At 44.8% G+C, this 22,567-nt stretch overlaps 1 protein-coding gene across 1 annotated transcript in view; it reads left to right on the top strand.

Annotated features, from left to right (window-relative positions):
- ncanb (neurocan b) overlaps positions 1–22,567 on the top strand; it is a 174,078-nt gene that overhangs the window by 35,034 nt on the left and 116,477 nt on the right. The window contains exon 2 of the mRNA XM_072660147.1: positions 10,173–10,246. Coding sequence (XP_072516248.1) covers positions 10,173–10,246 — 74 coding nt within the window. The remainder of the gene's footprint in view (positions 1–10,172; positions 10,247–22,567) is intronic.

A 22,567-nucleotide genomic window follows, 5' to 3' on the forward strand; every position in this document is an offset into this window, starting at 1 on the left:
AAACACTTGAACGTATTTTGAATGTAACATCACGTCCTGACACTGTCTAAAAACAAACCAGGGTCTGTGTGTGTGTGTGTGTCAGTGATTGTCATGGTAGTTCCTAATGCATGCCCCTACCCATCTGTGAAGCTGGATTGGAGTGTGTGTATGAGTGTGTGTGTGTGTGTGTGTGGTAAACAAGTTCAGCAGGACCCCTTTGTGTTTTTGATGGGCTGTCTTATCTGGCTTGTGATTTTGATGAGAGTCAGGGGTCTGGTGAGGGCAGATTAGCTTGGTGTGTCTGTGCTGAGTGAGCGTGTGTGTGTGTGTGAGTGTGTGTGTGTGTGTGTGTGTGTGAGTGTGTGTGGTTTGGGGAATGCAGAAGCATATGCTTCACACTTCACTATTTGGATAATAGCTGATGAGCTCACCGTGCACTCATGAAGGGATTGAAGGCAGTGGGCCGGGACCGAGCACCGCAGGCTGGTGTGACACCTGGTCTGAGGCTTTGTCTTGCATATTTTCCTATGGGCTCACACACACACACACACACAAACACATGGCATCCACTGGTTCCTTGTCATTTTGTGTAATGCATTGCTTCAGCATGGCAAAGCTCGGCTGGGCGATCTGTAGGCGAGATAATGCTTCGTAGATCCCCCAAATGATAGCAGAGGAACAATAGAGGGGAAGCCTTATTAAAACGCGGCTGCTGGCGGAACGCCACCTCCCTCCTGCCGGGACGGGAGCAAGTCGAGCATCGTCTTCTGCCTCCACACCTGTTTCCCTCTTTCTCTCAGGATCAGCTCAGAACTTCGCTTAATGAGCCACTGAAGGACTTCAAACCAGAGACGTGTATCTGTTTGTTAGTAGGGTTTAGGTAGCTGTGGCCTGGGGTCCATCTCCAATGCACATGTGGTTCTTCATCCTCTAGCAGACTGGCATGGCAGCATCATCAGTTAGGCTTCATGTAATCAGATTCAGCTTTATTTGAAGGAGCTCATATCATAGGAAAACAAATTTCCCCTGCATAATTTCAGTTCACTGAGGAAATATCGTTAAGCTTTCAAAATGTACTCTTCACTCCCCCGTCCTTACACACACACACACACACACACACACACACACACACACATGGATGAAACACCAAAACAATATGAGTGCTCAGAGATGAAGGAAATAATGTTGATTATCTTGTATCTATCTATCTAACTATCATGGTTTGGGCAGTCTTATACATATATTTAAATGTAGAGACTGTGTTGACTATTAATTGACTATGTCAACAGACACTAAGGTCCAAGTCCCGTGTCATGCTGCTTCACCATCAGAAGCTGGAGCCTGAGTGTGTGTGTGTGTGTGTTTATATATATATACACACACACACACACACACACACAGGCTCCAGCTTCCCTAATTCACCTACGAGAATACCCCCATCCCTTGCAATGCTCCTGACACTAGGAGGTCGAGGACACACATTTCCTGAACTGCAAATGCAGCATCACCAGGCAGTCAACTCGCTCAGGGGAAAGCACCGAACCCCCAGCTCTGATACTTCAGCTAGCAGACCCCTGTGCCAGCCAGCATCACGATAACAGTGATGAGGGGAGAGAGAGTCTACTCACCCAAAGAGAGTACGGCCAATTGTGCTCTCTCAGGCTCCAGCTTCTGATGGTGAAGCAGCATGAGCCGGGATTTGGACCTTGGTGTCTGTTGACATAATAAATTAATAATCAACACAGCCTCTACATTTAAATAAGAACCAATTTTGGTTCCACAAACCAAACCATGTTGTAAAAGAGTGTAAAGAAGTTTACAGGTCTAAAGAACTAAAGACAACACAAAACTTGGTTATTTATGGAACCAAAAGTCTTTCTTTTATGACAGTGGAAAATCAGCCCCTATATGATCACCAAGAACCTGCATGACAGTCCAGAGGATGTTGCACTGTTCGACTGTGCCACATAACTTTCCTACATAGCTTTTATGGTCAGTCGAGTGGGGTCAGAGGGGGAAAGAGGCTGAGCAGTGGTCACATAAAATGTGTTATGTCTGTTTTGGGGATATACAGTATATGTAATTCAAGACAAATGGAGCCTATAGGCTCTTTAAGGCACCAGAGCAGAATGAGCAGAAGGCCTCAGGGCAGTGTGTATTAGTAGACCCGGTTTTGGCCGTGCCACAGCGCATGAATGTAGGGGCTTCAAAAGGCCATGCTTGCAGGCTGTGATTCAGTACCAGCAGAGTAGTAACTTTGATTAAGTGGAGGGGTCTTTACAGTCCTCAGTCAGCAAAGGTTGGATTTATCCCCAGCCTGGGATGTCCAGACATTCGGCTAGAAGCTGAAGCAGCCGGGGGGTGGGGAAGAGGGCAGGGTGAAATATAGCCCATCAGAGGCTCCAGAGGCAAAGGACGTAATTAAGTGATGCCATGCGGTCAGTCCCCTCGGACAAGAGCCTGCTCTGATGTGGGAGTTTGCCCTCAGCGCTGTTTATGAATGTGTATGAATATCATTTATTAATGCACCACTGATGGGGTTCTTTAGTTTGTCACTGTAACTGCAGGCCTAATGTAGCTGAAAAGAAACAAGCAGATACATGACATGTCCAAATGTTTGTGGACAGCCCTTCTAATGAATGCATTCAGCTGCTTTAAGCTGCACCTATTGCTGACACAGATGTGCAAATGCACACACACAGCTTGTCTAGTCCCTGTAGAGAAGAAGTACTGCCAATAGAATAGGACTCTGGAGCAGATCAACATCGACCTTTTGGCTCCATGCTGCCTAATAATGAAGCAAATGATGTTGATTGTAACCATGCCATAGAAGAACCACTTTAGGTTCCATAAAGAACCATGTTGTAATTAGCATAGAGTGTAAAAACATTTAAAGATCTAAAAACTCTTATTTGTGATTGTAAAGGATCTTCACTCTCACATGTCTCTATTAAAACGTAGTTATTTATGGAGCCAAAAGTGCTTCTTCTACAGCCTCACTCATAGCACCTTAATAAAAAAGAAAAAATCTTTAGTGTGGCTTGTGCAAAAGTTTGGCCACCCTAAGCATTGCAAAGTCTAAGATTTTGACAAGATCTCAGCTCTTTAGCAAATCAGGCCTGAAGCAGATCATTACAAACTGTCAGCTGAATCAGATTTCCAAGATTCTAAGATTTCCTCTAATGCTGTGTTCAGACTGCCAGCCCAAATTCGACTTTTGGCATATCTACACTGTATCCAGATTGATGCTTGATAGTCTGTACAGCCAAAAACCACATGACCATCTCAGTCTGGAAATCTGGAAAGTTTCTTCTACATCACATTTGAGAGCGACCTCCATCCCTCCTGCATCCACATGTGAAAGCTGCTCATTAGCGCCTACGTCATCACAGCAACCCATGCAGGTTTAAGATGTCCAAACACACAAATCTCATCTGATCAATTGCAAATAACAGTGTTATTAGAGAAATTTGATTGGAGAAACAATTCCGATGTGCCTGCAGTGTGAACACAGCCTAAGCCGCTGTCTAAAGATCTGAAAAGATAAGTAATCAAAAAGCACAAAGCTGAGAAAGGCTGTTCTATGATAATGAAGTGTGAGACTTTTCAGAGCCTGCTTGGTTTTCACAATGTTAATCATTAGCCGTTAGCTACGTTGGCTTTAAACTAAACAAGCAGACCTGAGGCTCCATGATGTCCTGGCAGATCAAAAAGGGAGGATAAAACTGCATAAATTTGTATTTTTTATCTTGCAGACAGGCTAGCTCGGCTCCTGCTCACATAAATCATCCCTTTATTAGTGCTGCAGGTCTGGCAGACCCATGTGTGGTCTGCAGTCCCTGTCCGAGTCTTCCTCTTCCACCGTTGTTTTGTTCAGAATTCCTGCTGAGAGGATCTTCGATGACTGGAGTTAAACTATTGCCCGGGCCGCAGCGCTCAGACGGGGCTGCTGCATCTGTGGGCGCGAATGAAAAGCAACGAGACACTGGGAGTTTGTCAGCACCCGGCTCACGCAAAATAAGCTTTCTGTCACCTCATTTTAGGGGTGTACTTCCGCTCTTAGAGACAGAGGCAATATCTCCCAGAGCCTCTAGGAGGCAGGTGCTCAGTGACTGCCAGGCCTGTTTGCTGGTGGGGCAGGTGTCTGGACCGGGAAGATGGGCGAAGTCATCTGCTTTTTTTAGGGTGATTTCAGCACTGATAAGGTTCCAGACTGAGTTGAATCTCAAACAAACCGACACTGTTTTATACAGCCTTTAAAGCAAAAGTGGCATCTTGTGTTTTTAAGGGGCTTTAGAAGCTCACACAGGTGTAAGATCAAGTGTAGCTTTTAAATAAAGTCTATTGTCTGGGTTTGATGGTTTAGCCAGTCTATAAGCATGACCAACCTGACCAAGCTAAACAAACCAGTATGGCCAAGCTTGACCACGTTGGTCAAACAGCACAACCAGCATCACCAAGCTGGCCGAGAAGCAAGACCACAAGGGTTGACTAACATGACCAAGCCGGTCAACCGGCATAATTAGCAAGACCACACTGGTTGACTAGCATTACCAGTAAACAATGGAGTTGGCTTCATCACAGCAGGTCCCACTCTGTACACTGTATACACTGTGTGTTCCAGTATCTCCGGAGATCGGTTCTAGTGAAGGAGTGTGTGAAGAACCTTTAATTTTGGTAAAAAAAAAAAACCTTAACATGAAGTGAAAGGTTCGTCACACTCACACCTCCAAAGAACCATTGGTAGCACCTTTATTTTTAGGAGGCCTCACTGCTGCAGGGTGCGGTGGGTGAACACTGTATAACGGAGACGAAAAGAAGGAAAAAGACGTTCGTTCAAACTCAGAACAAAAACAAGCACTCATCCGCCCATTCACACTCGGGTCACATCCTGCTCCATTAAAGGCAATCAGGGCCCATTGAGCGCCCCGAACAGGCCTTGCGAAAATCACTCTCCTGAGTGTGTGTGTGTGTGTGTGTGTGTGTGTGCAGAATGCCCACTTTCAGCAGCGAAGCGTTAATGTGTCATACAGCCCCTCTACAATCTCCTGCTTAATTGCATCTTTTCAAAAACAGAGCACACACACACACACACACACACACACACACACACACACACACACAGACATAGACACACACTCTGGTTGGAGCTCTCACCACTCTGCCAGGACAAAGTTAGTTCCTGCTTGTTTAAGTCGGGCAGTTTTTACTGCTCAGCATTTCAGTCCGTCTACAATCAAATAACAGTCTAATAATATAAACATTCAGCAGCTCAGCCCAGACAGCCAGCGGCATCAGCAGCTCCCCTGTGCTTTCACTCCACCATATGGAGGACTGGGGGCGTCTGCACGGGGAAGCCTGTTTGGAGGGGGGTTGGAGGTGGGGGAAGGGGTGAGGGGCGAGGGGGCTGGGGACTGTGTGAGATGTAGGAACGGGGCAGTTTCGGCTTAAATAATTATTTAATTATAATTTAATTTTAATTAAATATACTCTCTTCCTCATCCCTCTCTCTCTCTTCCTCATCCCTCTCTCTCTCTTCCTTGTCCCTCTCTCTCTTCCTCGTCCCTCTCTCTCTCTTCCTCGTCCCTCTCTCTCTCTTCCCCGTCCCTCTCTCCTGTCTTTTTGTTTCTCTTATTTGTTTCTCACTTTTTCCTTCTCCTCTTTTCTGTTTCATGCTTTCTCCTCTCTCTTTTTTGTCTTATGTCCCTTTGTCCCCTTTCTATCTCTATTCTCTTTCTCAATTTCGTTCCCTTGCTTCCTCTCTCTCTTTCTCCTTCTCTCTCTCTCTCTCTCTCTCTCTCTCTGTCTCACCCCCTCCTTTTCTCCCTCTTTTGTGTAACGCTTAACTGAATCGATGGCTGGTGAGTCAGACCGCTGTGTTGTAGATTGCTGGGCGAAGCCGTTGCCGTCTCTCTGTGGAGAAGGTGGAGGGCTGGGATTCGCTCGTTCTGCTCATTCAGGTTTTATGAGGAGGCTTTTAGCAGAGCCTCTTTTCAGCACCGTTTTCATCCAGGAGCGTTTGGATGGGGCGAGGCGAGGAGTTGATGAGGGCCAGGCACAATAAGCAGACGGAGGCGAAGCTCATCAGAGAGCCTGAGGTTGCTGCAGACGTAGGAAACAGCACTCAGCGGTGAGGGAGAGCCTGAGCTAAAGTGCTGAGGAGGTGTGTGAGCCCCTGGCTGGCGGAAATGACACACTTGTTTGAGTGTGTGAGCGTGTGAGTGTGCGCTGGCATGCTGAGTGAGTGACATGAGTGTTTTATGAGTGTGTTCTGTAACGTTTAGAGGCAGGACTCCAAATAACTGCACTGAGGGGTTTCATAAGATCTTTCCTTTGTTTCGGAGGCTGGAAACACTCCATGCATTTTAATGCTGCATTAAGTGTTAAAGCCACAGTCAGACACACTCCGATTTCCCTTCATCCACAATGTCCGTGTCTGAAGTTTGTTAAATCAGGATGCACCTACCTTAAACCACACTGAACAGAGTGCAGCACTCTCTATTAGACCTAAAACCACATACATTCAGCATGCTGTATACCTCTGTTCAGCAGTAGCAGTGACAAGCATAGACAAGTCTGTAGGATACACTAAATAGACAAAAGTATTGGGACACCTGCCCATTCAGTGTTTTTTCAAAAATCAAGGGTATTAAAGAGTTTCTCCTGCTTCTGTTGAAGTAACTTTCTCCACTGTCCAGAGAAGACGACTTTCTACTAGATTTTAAAGGAACACTGCTGTAAGGATTTGATTGAATTCATTGACCTCGCCCCCCAACTCATCACAAAAGTAGTGGATGGAGCACCACCTTCATTCCAGAGAACTTTTGTGGAGCAGACAGTCCCGTTGCAGATTCCTCCCTGGCAAAGATCTTGTAATTCATGACCGTGATTCGCTGATTGGTCAAGTAGTGCGTAAACCACACCCACTACAGCATTCCTGATTACAACAGGTTGTGTGATGTGAATATGATAATGTACACATGATCTGGCCACTCCAAAAATGGTGTAATGTGAACCCAGCATTCGCACAGTGATAATTCTCACTGTGTCACTCTCAATGGTAGAGCGAGCAGCACACTGAACACTGTCTCTATCAGTTAAGATGATAATAAGAGTATGAGGCTTCTGGGGAACCTGGCTGAAGTAAGTAGAGACAGTATTGGCTGGCTTTATATAGGTACTGGCAGATTACTGAGTAAGAGTTATTATTGATATGAGACAAATGTTTAGATTTGATCAATATTTCAAACTTGTTTATTTATTGAACTCTGGAAAAGCAGAAGTTTGAGGTGATGTTGGACTACTGGGTTAAATAAATGCACTTTCCTGCACTTTCCAAAACATCCAGATGGATTCTTACAGCTTTTAAATGTTTATATTGCAACATTGATCAATATGCACCTAAAAAATATCAGATATTGGCATCGACCTACAGTTCCCCCATCAATGCATCCGCAAAGGTAACTGTGAAGGGCGCATTATTGAAGCAAGCTGCTCGATTCATTTACCTCGACAGTGTCATCCCTGATGATCTTTTTGTCTTATTGATGTTCTGTGTTCTCTGTGTTGTGAGGAGCTGCTTTGTCGGTGCATGTCTGTGTGGGCGTTTGGCCCGTCTGTCCGTTCGAACGCCCCTGTGCCGAGCGCTCGCAGCCTCTCAGCTGTCACCTGCTTGTGAAGGCCAGCGAAAGCAGCATGACTCCAACCTGCTGATACAATTAAGAGATAGAGCCACTGCATCTCCAGCTGAGACAGAAGCAGAGAGGAAAGCCAGAGGCCTGACAGCGCGAGGGCTACAGGAAGGATGGGGGTAAGAGAAAGGCTGTGACAGGCGAGGAGTGAGAGACAGGGGCGACAGGAGCGAGGGATGAAGACAGACAGGAGGCCGCCTCGTTTGTACACAGTGCTCTGAAAAACAGTGAGCGATGTCACTGGAGCAGAATCCGGCTTCCTGTGGACGACGCTGTAGACCACTGAGTGAAATGGAACGAGGCCTGTTCAATTTTCTAGCACTGAAGGATGGGCAAAGAACCAAAGAACCTTCTCATGGTCATGCATTTACTCGACCTTTAAGAGATATACACTCACTGTCCACTTTATTAGAAACATCTACCTTATATTTCTGCTTTAGGGAGCCACAATACAGGTGTACAGCACTGTAACACGCCTGTTGGTGCACAACGTCTAACCCATCCTTCAACCACAGGTCAGTTATTGACTATTGTGTGACATAGTGGCTTTGCATTGTGTGTGTTGGTTCTACCAGTGTATCAGCAGAGCCTCAGGGGTTTTTACATACATTAGCAACATCCTGAGGTTTGGAATCAAGCTCTGTGGTCAGAAACAGACCATTAATGGTGAACTTTGGTCCTTTGGTGTTTTTGCTGCTTTACCACAGACACTTAAGCTCAGTAAGGACTTGTCAAAGAGGTGATTTGTTGGATCAGCTGTGTTGGGAGTAGAAGAAACACCAATGTTTTTCAGAGCCATGGTCCTCCAGGACCAGGATTGGGAAGCCCTTTTGTTAAGGGTGGCATCAATTGTGCATTAAGTTCTGGGCTCTAAAGTTGATCCTAAAAGTTGAAGGTTCTTCTCTATTGTCCAGAGAAGAAGACTTTCTACTAGATTTTGGAGGAGCACTACTACTTTAGTGAGGTCAGCATATTGGATAATGAACACCACCCCACCTCATCATCCCTAACTCCCCAACTCATCCCAAAAGTACTGGATGGAGCTCCTCCACCATCATTCCAGAGAACACAGTTCCTCCACTGCTCCACAGCTCAATACTGGGGGGCTTTATACCCCTCTTGCCCACGCCTGGCATTAGGCAGCATGTAGCCAATAGGGTCCTGATGATGATCTGCTCCAGAGAGTCCTATTCTATTGGCAGTACTTCTCTACAGGGACTAGATAAGCTGTGTGTGTGCATTTGCACATCTGTATCAGCAGTGGCTGCAACTTAAAGTAGCTGAATTTATTAGAAGGGGTGTCCACAAATATTTGGAAATTAATTTGTGGTCTATTAGTGACCATTGAAGAAATAGTGCATGTGAGTTTGAATTTGAAGACGTTTTAAAGGCCTAAAAAAGTTCCCCTGTAGTAAAGGTTCTTCACCAATTGATGAGTTCTTCACAAAAAAGTGGTTCTTTTTTTTTTTATCTCAAAGAACCATTTAAATATCTTTTTAGAGTCTAGAGTTCTTGAGTTCAACCGACCACACCACACTACTCTACACCAATAAGAGTTGTTGGGCGAGACTCCTAACTCTACATTCTCTTACCTGTGGAACATGACTCACCTGTAAGAGCTCTGGGTAAGGGTGTAAATGCAGCTTTAGCTGTGCGTGGCCTGAAATGAGCTCATTGTTTTATTGATGTGCTCTTGAAAGGTTGCCTCTCAATTTGTCCTTGTGTATGTCTTTGAGGCCGTGTTGATGGTGGACTGTAATCTACACCAGCTCTCAGTGGCCCATCTCTCACACTGTAGCTCCGGTTTCGCCCTTGGCCGTGGCGCGTCAAACCCACCGCATCTATTATTTACTGAAAGCTCTTTGTCTCCAGTGCACAGCTCTGCTGCTAAAGACTGCTCAGCCCGCATCAGTGCGCAATGGAGTTGTCAAGCATTTGTCTGCCTTTGGTGTTTCTCCTCTTTTTTTCCAGAGGAAAGGAAACAGAAGGCTTCGCTCGAGTGGTTAAACTGAAAACCCATTGTTCGGCCACTGTCTTTATTCTGGCCCGTCCAGAATGGAGCAGCGCTCTGGTCTTTTCACCTCCGTTGGACGCTTTGTTAAAAATGTTTCTTTACAGGCTGTTTCTCCTCTGATACTCGTTCTCAGGCTGTCACTGATATTCAAAGAGGTTTGTGAAAATGTCAAGACGTGCCATACCCAACAATTGCCATGGGAACAAAGGTATTCAGCGTGTTGAATTTGCTGACTTTATTTGATCCCGGGTGGGCGTGTGTAAATATTTGATGCCTGACAAGCTGTAGTAAAAAAAAACACAAAGCTAAATTTGCAATTTATTCAGCTCTAGTCATCGTCTCGTTACAACCACAAGCCAGGGAAGAACCACGGTCTGTAGGTTTGCAGAGCTTCTGTAGCTCTGATAATTATTTCAAATCTCCCAGGTGGTTCTTGGATTTGACTCATAATCAGACTCAATCTCTCTCTCTCTCTCTTCCTCTAGGATGTTGGGGGAGTGGCGTGTGGCCGGGCTGCAGGCTCTCCTGACTGTGTGTCTGCTCCTCTCTCTGGGACATGGTGAGTGCTTTTTTCGGTTAAAGTCATCGCTTAGGCTCCAGTTCCCTCATCACGTCAGATTCAGAATTTTGCTGCAAGAATAAAAACACAGCCAAAAATAAAAGAAGTAACATAAAGCACACAAACACACACACACACACACACACACACATATATATAATATGTATATATATAATGCAAGGTTTTCCCTTGTTCTCCCAATCTGGTTCTGCCACTGAACCCATCCATTCATAGTTCCCCCTAGCAACGCTCCCGACATTAAGGGTAAGGGCATCGCCGGCAGCCGACACACTGTGATGATAAACGCTGGGTCCCCAGCTCCACCCAGCTAACTGATGCGTGCCGACTAACATCGCTTTAAGAGTGATGAGGGGAGAGAGCGCCATCTACCCACCCAGAGTGAGCACAGTCAACTGTGCCCTCTCATGCTCTGGCTGCTGATGGCAAAACAGCATTAGCAGTTAGAGCTCCGGCCTATTGATAACAAGGTTGTGGGTTCGATACCCGGGCTCTGCCACTGTTGGGCCCTTCATCCTCTCTGCTCCCCGGGCACTGGAGTTGGCTGCCCACCCTCTGGGTGTGTGTGTGTGTGCTCACTGCCCCTAGTTCATGTGTGTTTACTACTACAGATAGGTAAAATGCAGAGGACACATTTCACTGTACATGGTGCAGTGACAGTCTGGCAGATTGGGCCAGAATTTCACGAACTTTCACGAACTGGACCAAAAGAAATGCTCCACAATGACTTGGCTTTTTGTACTGTACGAGGTTTTTTCCTTCTCCTGTAAAAAGTCGTCTAACATGCTAAAACACACTCAGTGCCCAGTTTGTCTTATTAATGATTTCTACAGTAGAACCTTTTACAATATACATGTCATTATCAGATACATGTTCTTGTCAGTGTAGTGTAGATTTCAACAAAGCTTTACAAGAGTGTTTCTGATATTTCGTCCACCATGGTGGCTCTCTCTGGTGTGATGGCTCATCTTCAGGCTTATTCACGCATGGTGCCAGCTGCTTTACGAGCCCATGCTGTAGCCTGGCACTGCTCAGTCTCCTGCTTGCCCTCTTCTCACTGTAGATGCTTTAGTCTGGTCCTTTCATCCGCTGATAATTACTGTAGCGCTGAGCCTTGCGACCTAACGCTGACGAGGCTTTCCGGACGTGCGATGAAGACAGATTCCGTAAGCCTGCCTGGCTGTGCCCTGCATGCCACTCTCCGCCCATAAATAGAGAGAGCATGAGGAACACTTTTATCTGTGAAAGCCTCATTTCTCCACATCGGCACCTAAAGACTCATCATTACTCACTGTAATACCTATAACCGCCTCTCATCAGCCGCGCCGATATTGCTCCCGTCCGCCCTTCTGAGTGTGCTCACTAAGCCGTGAGAGAGAGAGAGAGAGAGAGAGAGAGAGAGAGAGCGAGAGGCTGAGTCAAGACTCTTTTTTGAGAGAGTTAAGCTCCATGTGGAGTGACACTAACCCCTTCGTATACAGTAATCCACCACACACACACAGCTTTAAAGCTTATGCTGTCACTGGTGTGGAAGAAAGCATGTTCGAGCTGTTTGAACTGACATACTGACAAACACAACACCTGCCAAAAGTTTGGGGACTCCCCCTCGCTTTTCTTATCTTCTAAACACAGATATCATTTTCATAATCGTGATATATTAAAGTCCAACCATCGTTATTTTAAGGGAAAATTTGTGGAGATGTTTGGGACAGTAATTGTAGAAGGACATGCAGTGCCACTGATGCGAAGCACCACCCATCCAGATCACGCCAGTAGTGCTGGCACATAAATGCTGCACATATCTTCAGGCATAACCTATGATGCCTCCAGAGGTTTCTGGAGCTGGATGGACATCTCCTCCTTCATCCCCTTTACTGTTCCGGAATGAGAACTCTGGAGAACACTGTGGATGGGAACAATATTCCAGAATGGTGTAAATGCAGGAGAACATTCTAGAACACTGTAAATGGCAAGAACAACATCATTGGAGATGGGGAGAACATCCTAGAACAGTGTGAAAGAGGGGAACATTTGTAAGCATTGTGAATGGATGTGTGAGAATATTCTAGAAATATGTCAATTCTAGAACATCATAGGTGGAGAGAACATTTTAGAACAATGTGAAAGAGAGGAGAGGATTGTAGAACATTGTGAGTAGGGAGAACATTCCAGAACAGTGTAAATGCAAGAGAAAGAGACTATTCTAGAGCACTCTAAATATTGAACATTGTATAGAACATTGTAGACCAGTGTGAAAGAGAAGAAGACTCAAGAACATTGTGAAAGGAGAGAACACTCTAGAACCATGTGAATGAGGGAAATATTCTAGAACAGCATAGGTGGAGAGAACATTTTAGAACATTGTGAAAGAGAGAAGAGGATCTAGAACACTGTGGATGTGGAGAAAATTCTAGAACAGTATAACTAGGAAGAGTACATATCACAATAGTGTGAAAGAGAAGATGCAAATGTTAGATTAAGACTAACCTAGAACTCTGTGAGTGGAGGAGAGATCATTGGAGATCATACTGAGTGGACAGAGAACATTCTAGAAGAACGTGAGTGGATAGAACCTTCTTGAGTGTTCTGGCAGTCTCATATGGGTATAAGAAATATGTAAATATGTTTGGGGAACTCTGGGTTGGTGTGCTTTGGGCTGTTCAGCTGAATTCAGTACATCTGAGTCCATTGAGTTGTTTCATAGCACGGCCTGCACTGATCCCAGACCAGGCCTGGCTCTTATCAGTGTGTTGCAGAGCCATGCTTGCACAGCCCTGGGTTAGGGCAGCAGGGGCCCCTCACGGTCCCCAGCTCCCTGGCCTATCTGCTGCCATCTGTAGCCATTGTGTGGGCCGTATGGTGGGATAAACAGTGGAATCTGGCCTGGGCTCGAACAGGAGGGCCAAATAACCCCCTCTTCTCAGGCTTCGGTCACTCTTGGCTCTGGACGCTCTCAGTCTGCTTGTTCTGCTTGAAGAGCAAACTTTCTCTACATTAGAGGCAAAACAAGAAAACACAGTATCACTGACCTGAAACACCACCCTGACACAATACACCACTAGTGTACAGGGTTTGCCACCTGCATCCAGCTGGTGTGGGTTTCCTCTCTCTCAGTGATGCTCACAAAAGTTACTTTAGGAGGAGCTTTAGCCTGATAAACATGACCGTCAAATGCCTAGCCGTTTTATTTCGGGGCTTATTTTTTTAGTACACCAATCAGCCATAGCAACTCACAGATGAAGTGAACAATGTTGATTAGGAATAGAATAGAACAAGAGAAGAGTCAGTTCTTGAAGGTGATGAAGGTGCTAAAGCAGGAAAAATGGACGAGCGTAAGAATCTGAGACACTTTGACAAGAACCTAACTGTGATGTTCTAGACAATGACTGGGTCTCAGTATCAGTATGCAGTGGTCAGTACCTACCAAAAGTGCTCCAAGGCTCACTGAGGCTCATGGAGATTAAAGGATCTACTGCTAAGAAAGGTCCTGGAACCAGATACCACAGGACGACTTCAGAGACCTTGATGAGTCTTGACAGGTCTGAGTTGTTAGGCAGATATTTAATATCAGGCAAGTTATGGCCGATGTATAGACACTGGAGATCAAAATTAGAGAACAATTAATGAACAATTGATTTTAATCTTTATTGCTCAACATTTGAAGTAATTGTTGTTGTGTCTATACCATGCTACTGGTAACACTGTTTCACATGTGACGACAACAGTTGTAAAAAGCTACACAAATAAATTTGTCTTGACTTGACTTTGTCTGCAAGGATTTTCCAGAGGTTTTCTATTGGGTTAAGATCAGGACTCAATTTTTCAGGATTTCAATGTTTTCAGTGTCAAGGAACTGCTTTACCTGTTTTTCTGTTTCTTTGTTGAAGAAGGTCTGGTAAACATTCACTCTGCATGTAGCTGTATAAGAGGCCAAACCCCTGCTTCTGACAACATTCCCCAAACCATGACACTTCCCTTCCACCTTTCACCAACATCTTCAGACACTTTGGGTTCAGACTTTCCCCAGTTTGACCACAAATATAATGTTTTGCATCTGATCCAAATAAATGTAACTTTGCTTTCATCACTAAAGTGAACTCTGGACCACTTTTCTCTGTCCACACAACATGCTCCTTAGCAAAGGTTAGCCTAGCCCTTTGATTCTGCTAATGAGCGGTTTGGTCACTGCAGAGTGGGCTTTCAGTCCAAATGCTCTTAAACATTGAGACACTGTTGCCCATTGAGATTCTTTTAATTATTCTGCCCTCTCTTGCGTTTGTCATTTGTGGACGACCAGCCTTCTTGGGGGACTTGAATGAGTGTGTGATGCTATAAAAATGCAATATTCAAGAAATCACAGATTTGGAATGACCAACTTCTCTTGCCATGGCTGATAGGGTCTCCCTTTGGCCTTCATCTGGACAACCTGCTGCCCAAATCACTTTGGAACGGCTCACCATCTTGATAATTAAGGAAATTAACACCAGGTGCCAGATTAACACCAGTAACTGGGAGGTATCTGAAAGTGTTCTGTAATTTTGATCATTGATCTTTTTCAAACATCTCATCAAGTTTTATACTGTGCTTCAGAATATATGCAACTCTTTAAATATGCTTAAAATACTGCTCTTCTACTCATGTTTGTATAACTTCAAATAGGACTACACAGTGACCTCTCATTTTGATTTCCAGTGTATATTACTTATAATCCCAGAGGAAGAAGATATTAAAATATTTTATAGAGTGAAGAATATTATAAGTACAGCACGCTGCTGCGGCTAATATTGTGAAATAGCAATAAAAGACTTTCCTCTTATTGGAGTTTCATTGCTGTGAGTCTGACTTTTACTCACACTTTGAAGTTTTTCCATACAGCTGCGTTTTATGCGTTCTGGTGAACCGACTTCTTTCTCGGTTCTCAGTTGTGGTAATATAGTCCTTCACAACATCCAGCACTCACCTCCACCCTGATAGCTTTAGGTAAAGAACTCATATTTCAACTAATCCCAACAGGACATCCCAACGAAATAACTTTCAACATCTCTGTTTCTCAGCTCGGCTCGGCTCTCTCCGGCCCCGGGACGCCTGCAGTGTAAATAAGTGCTCTCCATCACCTAGTGCGATCCAGATACTCCCGAAGATGTGCCACCCCCCTATCTCTCCGCCACTTTATGGAAATGAATATGGAAATTGATGAGGGGAGGCAGTGGGGAGATGGTGGGCAGAATATGGGGTGTTCTCTGTTATTTTGATGGGCAAGGAAAGTAGACAGCAGCCCTGTGCCAGGCCTGATAAATGTGCCATTACGCGACACGGGGCGGGAAATTAGTCACGGATGCAGCCCTTGGAGTGTGTTTCCGAGCGTGTGTGCAAACGAAGGAGAGCTGGCTCGCTGAGACCTCACTTAATATTGATGGAGTCTGCGGATGGGAAGGGATGGGTGTGGGGAATGGGGAGGGAGGGGGATGTCGGGGTTTCTAAGGAGAGATCTCATGCGAGGCAGGCACCGACGCGAGAATGTCATTACCGAGCCTTGTGTGTCTGCCACGTCTTCGGTCTCGTACCCCATCTGTTGTTAATCTGTGATTTGCCTCTGGCACTACCTGAGAGGACAATGAGTCTGTAAGCTGTAAGGAGGAGGGGGATACCCTGGAGAGGGGAGGGGGTTTACAGCTGGATCAGACTCAGTAGATCCAAACAAACAGGCTGATTTCCATTATTCAGGCAGACTGATCTGCTGCAGACGACAGACGACAACCTCAGTTTACAGCTGAGCTGGATGGGGTTAACACCCAGGGCCTGTGTGAAGGCCCCTACTCCAGTTCCTTCCTCTCCAGTAACCTGTTTTAACCCAAGCCTGGACTAAACAGAATTCCCAGTCACTGCATTTTCGTTGGCACCTGTCTGCAAACCCGGCCCTGTGCTTTACTCTGGTAGTGTTTACCAGATAATCCTAGTACATCCTTAACAATATGCTTTATGATTAATAACTGAATAAAATGTCTAGGATGTTCTGAAAAGTACAGTTTACTCATACCAACTAAATCCAACAAACAAACTTTCTGAACTAACCATAGTTGTGATGTCACAACCATGAGCACATTATCATATGACCATATGACCTTCCATTCAGCCTTCAGCAGTTTAACCCTCCCCTTTACCTTGAATGGATTAGGAACGCTGTCGCTGCAGACAGTCTGTACTTATGGAAGTGGTGAAGATACGTCTGAAAACAATGAAATGACGTAAACAGGATGTAGATTTTAGGCTGTTAGCATATGTAAAGGTCTTAAAGGTACACTGTGTAGTCGTGTGAAGGGTTGTTAGTTATTTGGCTTCACTGTGATTTATATTGTATGGTTTAAAGGACAGGAATGCCCCATGACGCTGCATTTAAACTAGAACTACAGTTTTAAAATTAATTATGACATTTTTGTTGCGCAAAAGCTCACAAATCTCACAAGAGGACTTAAACAGTGTTTATACTGTGAAGTTATAGATATGATCTGCTGTAAAATACATTTCTTTTTAAATTCAATGAAATTTGTTCAAAGATTATGACCCGATCCCAATGTAAGATGCACTTTAAAAACAAATCAGAATTTGACCTCCATTATATGGACAAAAGTATTGAGACACCCGCTCATTCACTGCTTCTTCTGAAATCAAGGGTATTAAAAAGAGCTGATCCAGCTTCTGTTGGAGTAACTGTCTCTACTGTCCAGAGAAGAAGACTTTCTACTACTTCTAAACTATGGCATTGTTGTGAGGATTTGATTGCATTCAAAAGCATTAGTGAGGTCAGGATGTTGGATGTATTCTCACCACCCTACTTCATCATCCCAACTCCCCAACTCATGCCATCTAAAAGAACACTGTTCCACTGCTCCACAGCTCCTCAATGCTGGGGGGCTTTATACCCCTCTAGCCCACACCTGTCATTAGCCACCGTGCATTTGCACACCCATGTCAGCAATGGGTGCAACTTAAAGCAGCTGAATCCATTCATTAGAAGTGGTGTCCACAAACATTTGGACACATAGTAAAGTAGTGAACAAGGTCCACTGCTATTTGACTTACCCATCTGTCTCAGACGTCCTGATCAGCTCGAGCCTGTAAATAAAAAATAAACAACCCTGGTCTGAGGGGCTTGACCAGCGCTGGGATGAGAAACACTGAGCAGTGAACACAATCTGGACCTGATCTCTGTTCTCCACCTCCACCCCTGCCCCCCACAGACCCGTTTTCCTACTCCTCGCCACCAGATATACCTTTGTTGCCATGGTAATCATTAAGGGATGTGTAAGGAGGGGGCTGACATCCGCAGGCGCTCCCCAGTTTTGTGTATGAAGTCTATTGTGTTGGAAGTCTTTATTTTTTTCTGCTATAACAAAAGGTCAGGTGCTTAGTAGGCTGCAAATGTCTATTTGCACATCACAGCGGCGCTGCCCGACTGACCGCGGCCGTGACGAGACGCAGATTTGTTTTTCCATCGCGATCGTTTCTTACTTCTCCTTAAAAATGCTTTATTCATTCTGCGCTCGGAAATGACGATAAAAAGGCCATTAGTGGATGAAATTCTCCAGCTTAAGTCAGTGAGTGAAATGACTGCTGATAGCATGGGCATTGTCGGCACAGCCCGCAAGCGATCAATCATTTTGATAGCGGCTGGATAAGTGACGACAATGAGGCCACAGCGAGGAGCCTGTTATGGAAGCAAAGAGAGAGAGAGACATGTCCAGAGTTGTGTGAGTGTGTGTGTGAGTGTGTGTTTTGTGTAGAGAATGCTGGAGAACGCTGCTGTGCTCTTGTCTGCTGTCCCCGCTGTACAGCCCCGGGCAGATAAAGGCTTCTGACAGTACTTAATGCATTTCAGGTGTTGAAAAGAGACGACAAATAAGACAAAAGTCAACAGTCGCTGCATCAGGAGTGCTCTTGTGATTGCTTTTGTCAGTTGTTGTTTTTGTTCTCTCTTTCTCTTTCTCTCTCTCTTTCGCTCGCCCAGCCAGGCTGCCTCACCCCCCTCTCGCCACCTAAATGTTTTTCGCCTGTTTGTTTTGATTGGACCTCATTTGGAGAAGGAAAGATTAAAAACCATCGGCAGATCCTCAGACAAAGACGGGGTCTCGAGGGGGTTTTGCTTGTAAAAACATTTTCATCTAAATGCAGATTCGCTGTATCTGCTGTGACATGGCCGCGCCGCTCACATTCATTATTTAACCATGTGGGAATAGGAGCAATTCTACTGGCTTCCTTTAAGTCATAATTAGGTTTTTAAGGAGGTTTCTGCAATTGATTTCTTCTCATTTAATGTTGCAAATTGATCTGTGCGTGCAAATAACACCGGCACAGGCAGGGTGGGGAGGTTGAGTGTTGAAGTTTGGAATAGGTTTGGGAACAGCGTTGTAGCGTTGTTTTGTTTTTTTTCCGGGAGTGGATCAGTAGTGCAGCTTCAGTTATTACACACTGCATTCATTTGTTTCTTTGGTGCAGGCTGCACAACCAGTGTTAATGCATCAGGGATTAGGGAGGTAGACTCCAGGCAGTTGCTGCTGTGCACTGCAGACACACAATTAAAGATGCACACGTTATGCAAAAGTCTTAGGCCTGAGAAAATTACATTTTGACCATGAATTTAATTTTAAGATCATTTATAGGACAATTTATTGGGGCTTATTGTATTTATTTATTTGTCTCCATATGGCAGCCCAGTAGTAAGACTATTGGTCTGGTTTTCTCTGAAACAGTTCTGTGCTGAAACATTAGATTATTTGCCCAATCTGAGCAGAAAGTAGAGCTCTAGTACAACTCTCTATCAGCAGACCATCATCAGTAAACACCAGTGACCCAGCTCTATTGGCAGGTATACATGTTCATGCCACAACAGTGGCTCCACCATGTTTAACAGATGCTGTGATACGCCTCTCCTACGGTTCTAAAGGTGGGTCAGGATTACGTCAGTATACCCCTGATTAATCACAAGGCTGACATGATGGCGCCCCCTTTCTTCGAGTTCTGAGCAACATGGTGAGCTAGCGCTTGAGCTACAACTGGGGGAGCAATTACCCTGCATGCCCTGCTGTTCCTCGTGTCTTGTGCCTGTAGCCTCTCCACTTCACCGCAGAATTTAGCGGATGGGTGCCGGGATGGACAGAATGTAGCCAGGTGGGGGAATGACTGGGCACATGGGGCACTTCCATGATCCTCCAGGCCTTTTGGTGTTGCTGAGCTCCCCAGTGCATTCCTTTGTTCATTTTCTCCTATGTCTCTAATTGGTGTGTTTTGTTTGTTTAGTCCAATAATGGCCTCCTTTAGTTTCATCAATATTTCTTCTGACCTTAAAAGATCCAGTGACCAGCTCCAAAATACATATGCAGAACGTGGAATAATATAATAATAACGAGGGAACAGAGTGCACCTGACCATCAGACTGCTTATTAGTCAATTGTCCAATTACTTTTGACCTCTTTTCCAGTGTACAATTTGGTCTGTCCAACCCTTTTGCACTCAGCATCAGACCTGAAATGCAGGAACGGTGCTGCTCAGAGCAGTGTGTGGCAAACACAATTATGATTGATGCTGCCCTGTGGGAGGTAGAACACTGTGTGTGTGTGTGTCTGAGTGTGTGTGAGTGTGTGTGTGTGTGTGTGTCTGTCACCCTAAGGCTCTTCACACACATAGACACTCAGACCTGTAAGGAAAGCTGTTCCACCAGGACAGTCATATCAGTTTACAGCGGTTCCATTACAGCATGTGTTGATGTTCCTCCACTTTAGCGTTTTTGGACACAGTGTGTTCCAGTGGATACTTCAGTAATTACGCTAACAGCTAATTGCTTCAGCATAATTACGTATTGATCTCACTACGCATTGCACTCGTCCCAGATCTGATGGTGGTCACACTGCCAGATTTTATGGGCAGATGTTTCTGGCTCAGAACAAGAATGGAAAAATCGGTGGGATTGTTCTGAGCAGAATTTTAACATCTCTGTTCCTGCATTTCCAGCTAAACACAACGTTCCTCGACTGAGAACACAGTGTACATTTAGCTCTGTCTCTTTCACAGGTGCTGTCTGTGCTGTAGGCCTAATGTCAGAGTAATAGGAGATCTGGAAAGCTATTAAACCCACAGTTTTATCCACATTTTACGGCTAATAAATCAATAAATTGCACAAACACTTCTGGAACAGCTCAAGACAACATAACAAGATAAATAAAAAACGAATAATATAATAATAAAAATAATAAAATAAGACTGTATCTGCTTTTCTGATGCTAGATGCAAGATGACCAACCCAAGCTCCAACCACAAATGTGTTCTTGCAAAGCAACTGCTGTGAGATTGAACAGCAGGTTGAGAATGCTGTTAGACATCCCATTCAACCTCATGTCTTATAAATATGTCGGTAAAATATTCCCTATTATTTTCATTATCATAAAGCATGCAGATTTACTAGCAATGCTCCTGACACCAGGAGGCTAAGGACCTAACACATGTCTCCTTCCATACATGTGAATTCAGACACCACCTCTTTTCTAACTGCCAGGCAGCCGGTAAGCCGGAGAGGGCAAGGCCAGTTGTCTTCTGTCAGACTCTGGCTGCTGATGGCAAAGCAGAGTCCCATGTTTAATACAACAAGAGAACGAGTCTAGAAATGTAGATACATAAATGTTAGGCTTTGAGAGCAAATATCCTGCTCTTAGCATGAATTAGCAAGTATTAGCATGCCCTAGTGTGGCAGCTCTTGTAGGGCTTGTTGCCACACACATGGTGGATGGTGAGATATGGCCAGTTTTGGAGAATAACTGCTCTTACTTTGTGCATAAACGTGTGCTGGGGTGGAGCATGGACCTGACAATACATAGTTTTATCCATAAACTGCAGCAAATCTACAGAACTCATTTTTACTGCTAATAAATCAATACATTGTACAAACACTTATCAAGATAACAAGATAAATAAAAATGAATTATATAATGAATGATAATAATAATCATAATGATAATAATAAAATAAGACTGTATCTGCTTTTCTAATGCTATGTGCAAGATCTTAAACGTGTCCTGTAAATACCCAAAGTAAATTTCAGCTGGGGTGGAGCAGAGACCTGACAATGCATCATTTGATCAGTTTTATCAATAAACTGCAGCAAATCTACAGAGCTCCAATCTGAATTCATTAGAGGTGGAATGAGATTTTTCAGTAGAGCTTGTTCAGCCTGGCAGCAGGTTTAAGCTTCGCCTCAGCCAGAGAACATTACCACGAGAGAACACTGCAGTGCTGTTTCAGACTGTGTCACTCTGTGGCCTCGCCGCTTTTGTGCCTACTGTGCGTCCCGACGCTGCTTCTAAAAACAAGAGATGAGTGTTCTACTTCAGCTGCTCTTAGAGGAGTGGGCAGCCATCATGCCCCGTCGTGATGAGTGCTGCCATTATCCCTACGAGTGCTGCCGCGTGGTCCGAAAAGCATTCCCCTTCATGCTTTAGCGAAATGTCATCATGCATGCCATTGCAAAACAACCCTCACCAGCACAGCGCTGATTTACTGTATAGAAGACTCACAGTCCATATGTTTAGCAATCCCTCTTCACTTTCATCCACAGAGGGCTCTAAGTTGTTGTTTGGCTTGTTGGGTCTTTTCTGCTTCGCTCCTGCTGCTCTGAATGTCTGGAGTGCTTGGGTTCATGTAGATTCTACTGTAAGACTTTTTGCTGTAGTGCGCTGGATGTGCTCAAAACGAGCGGCACTGTGCCAAGAGTGATGCTGCCAATTCTGCCCCACCGCCTGCCAAATGAAATATGCAAGAGCAGGTGAAAGGTGTGCTATCAGTGTCAAGCCCTCAGAGAAGTCCAGCATTTCAGGGGTGAGAAAATAATAATAATACACAAAACATACTGTGTCCAAATATTTGTGGACACCCCTTCAAATGAATGCATTCAGCTAATTAAGGTTGCACCCATTGCTGACACAGATGTGCAAATGCACACAGCTCATCTAGACCCTGTAGAGAAGTACTGCCAATAGAATAGGACTCTCTGGAGCAGATCAACATGTCCCTATTGGCATCATGCTGTCTAATGCCAGGCATGAGCTAGAGGGGTATAAAGCCCCCCAGCATTGAGCTGTGGAGCAGTGGAAGAACTGTGTTCTCTAGAATGATGGTGGTGGAGCTCTATCCAGTACTTTTGGGAAGAGTTAGGGAGTTGGGGATGAGGTGGGGTTTGAATACAATCAAATCCTCACAGCAATGCTCCTCCAAAATCTAGTAGAAAGTCTTCTTCTCTGGACAGTAGAGACAGTTATT

This window comes from Salminus brasiliensis, chromosome 17 (genome assembly GCF_030463535.1).
Source record: "Salminus brasiliensis chromosome 17, fSalBra1.hap2, whole genome shotgun sequence".
Taxonomy (NCBI): domain Eukaryota; kingdom Metazoa; phylum Chordata; class Actinopteri; order Characiformes; family Bryconidae; genus Salminus; species Salminus brasiliensis.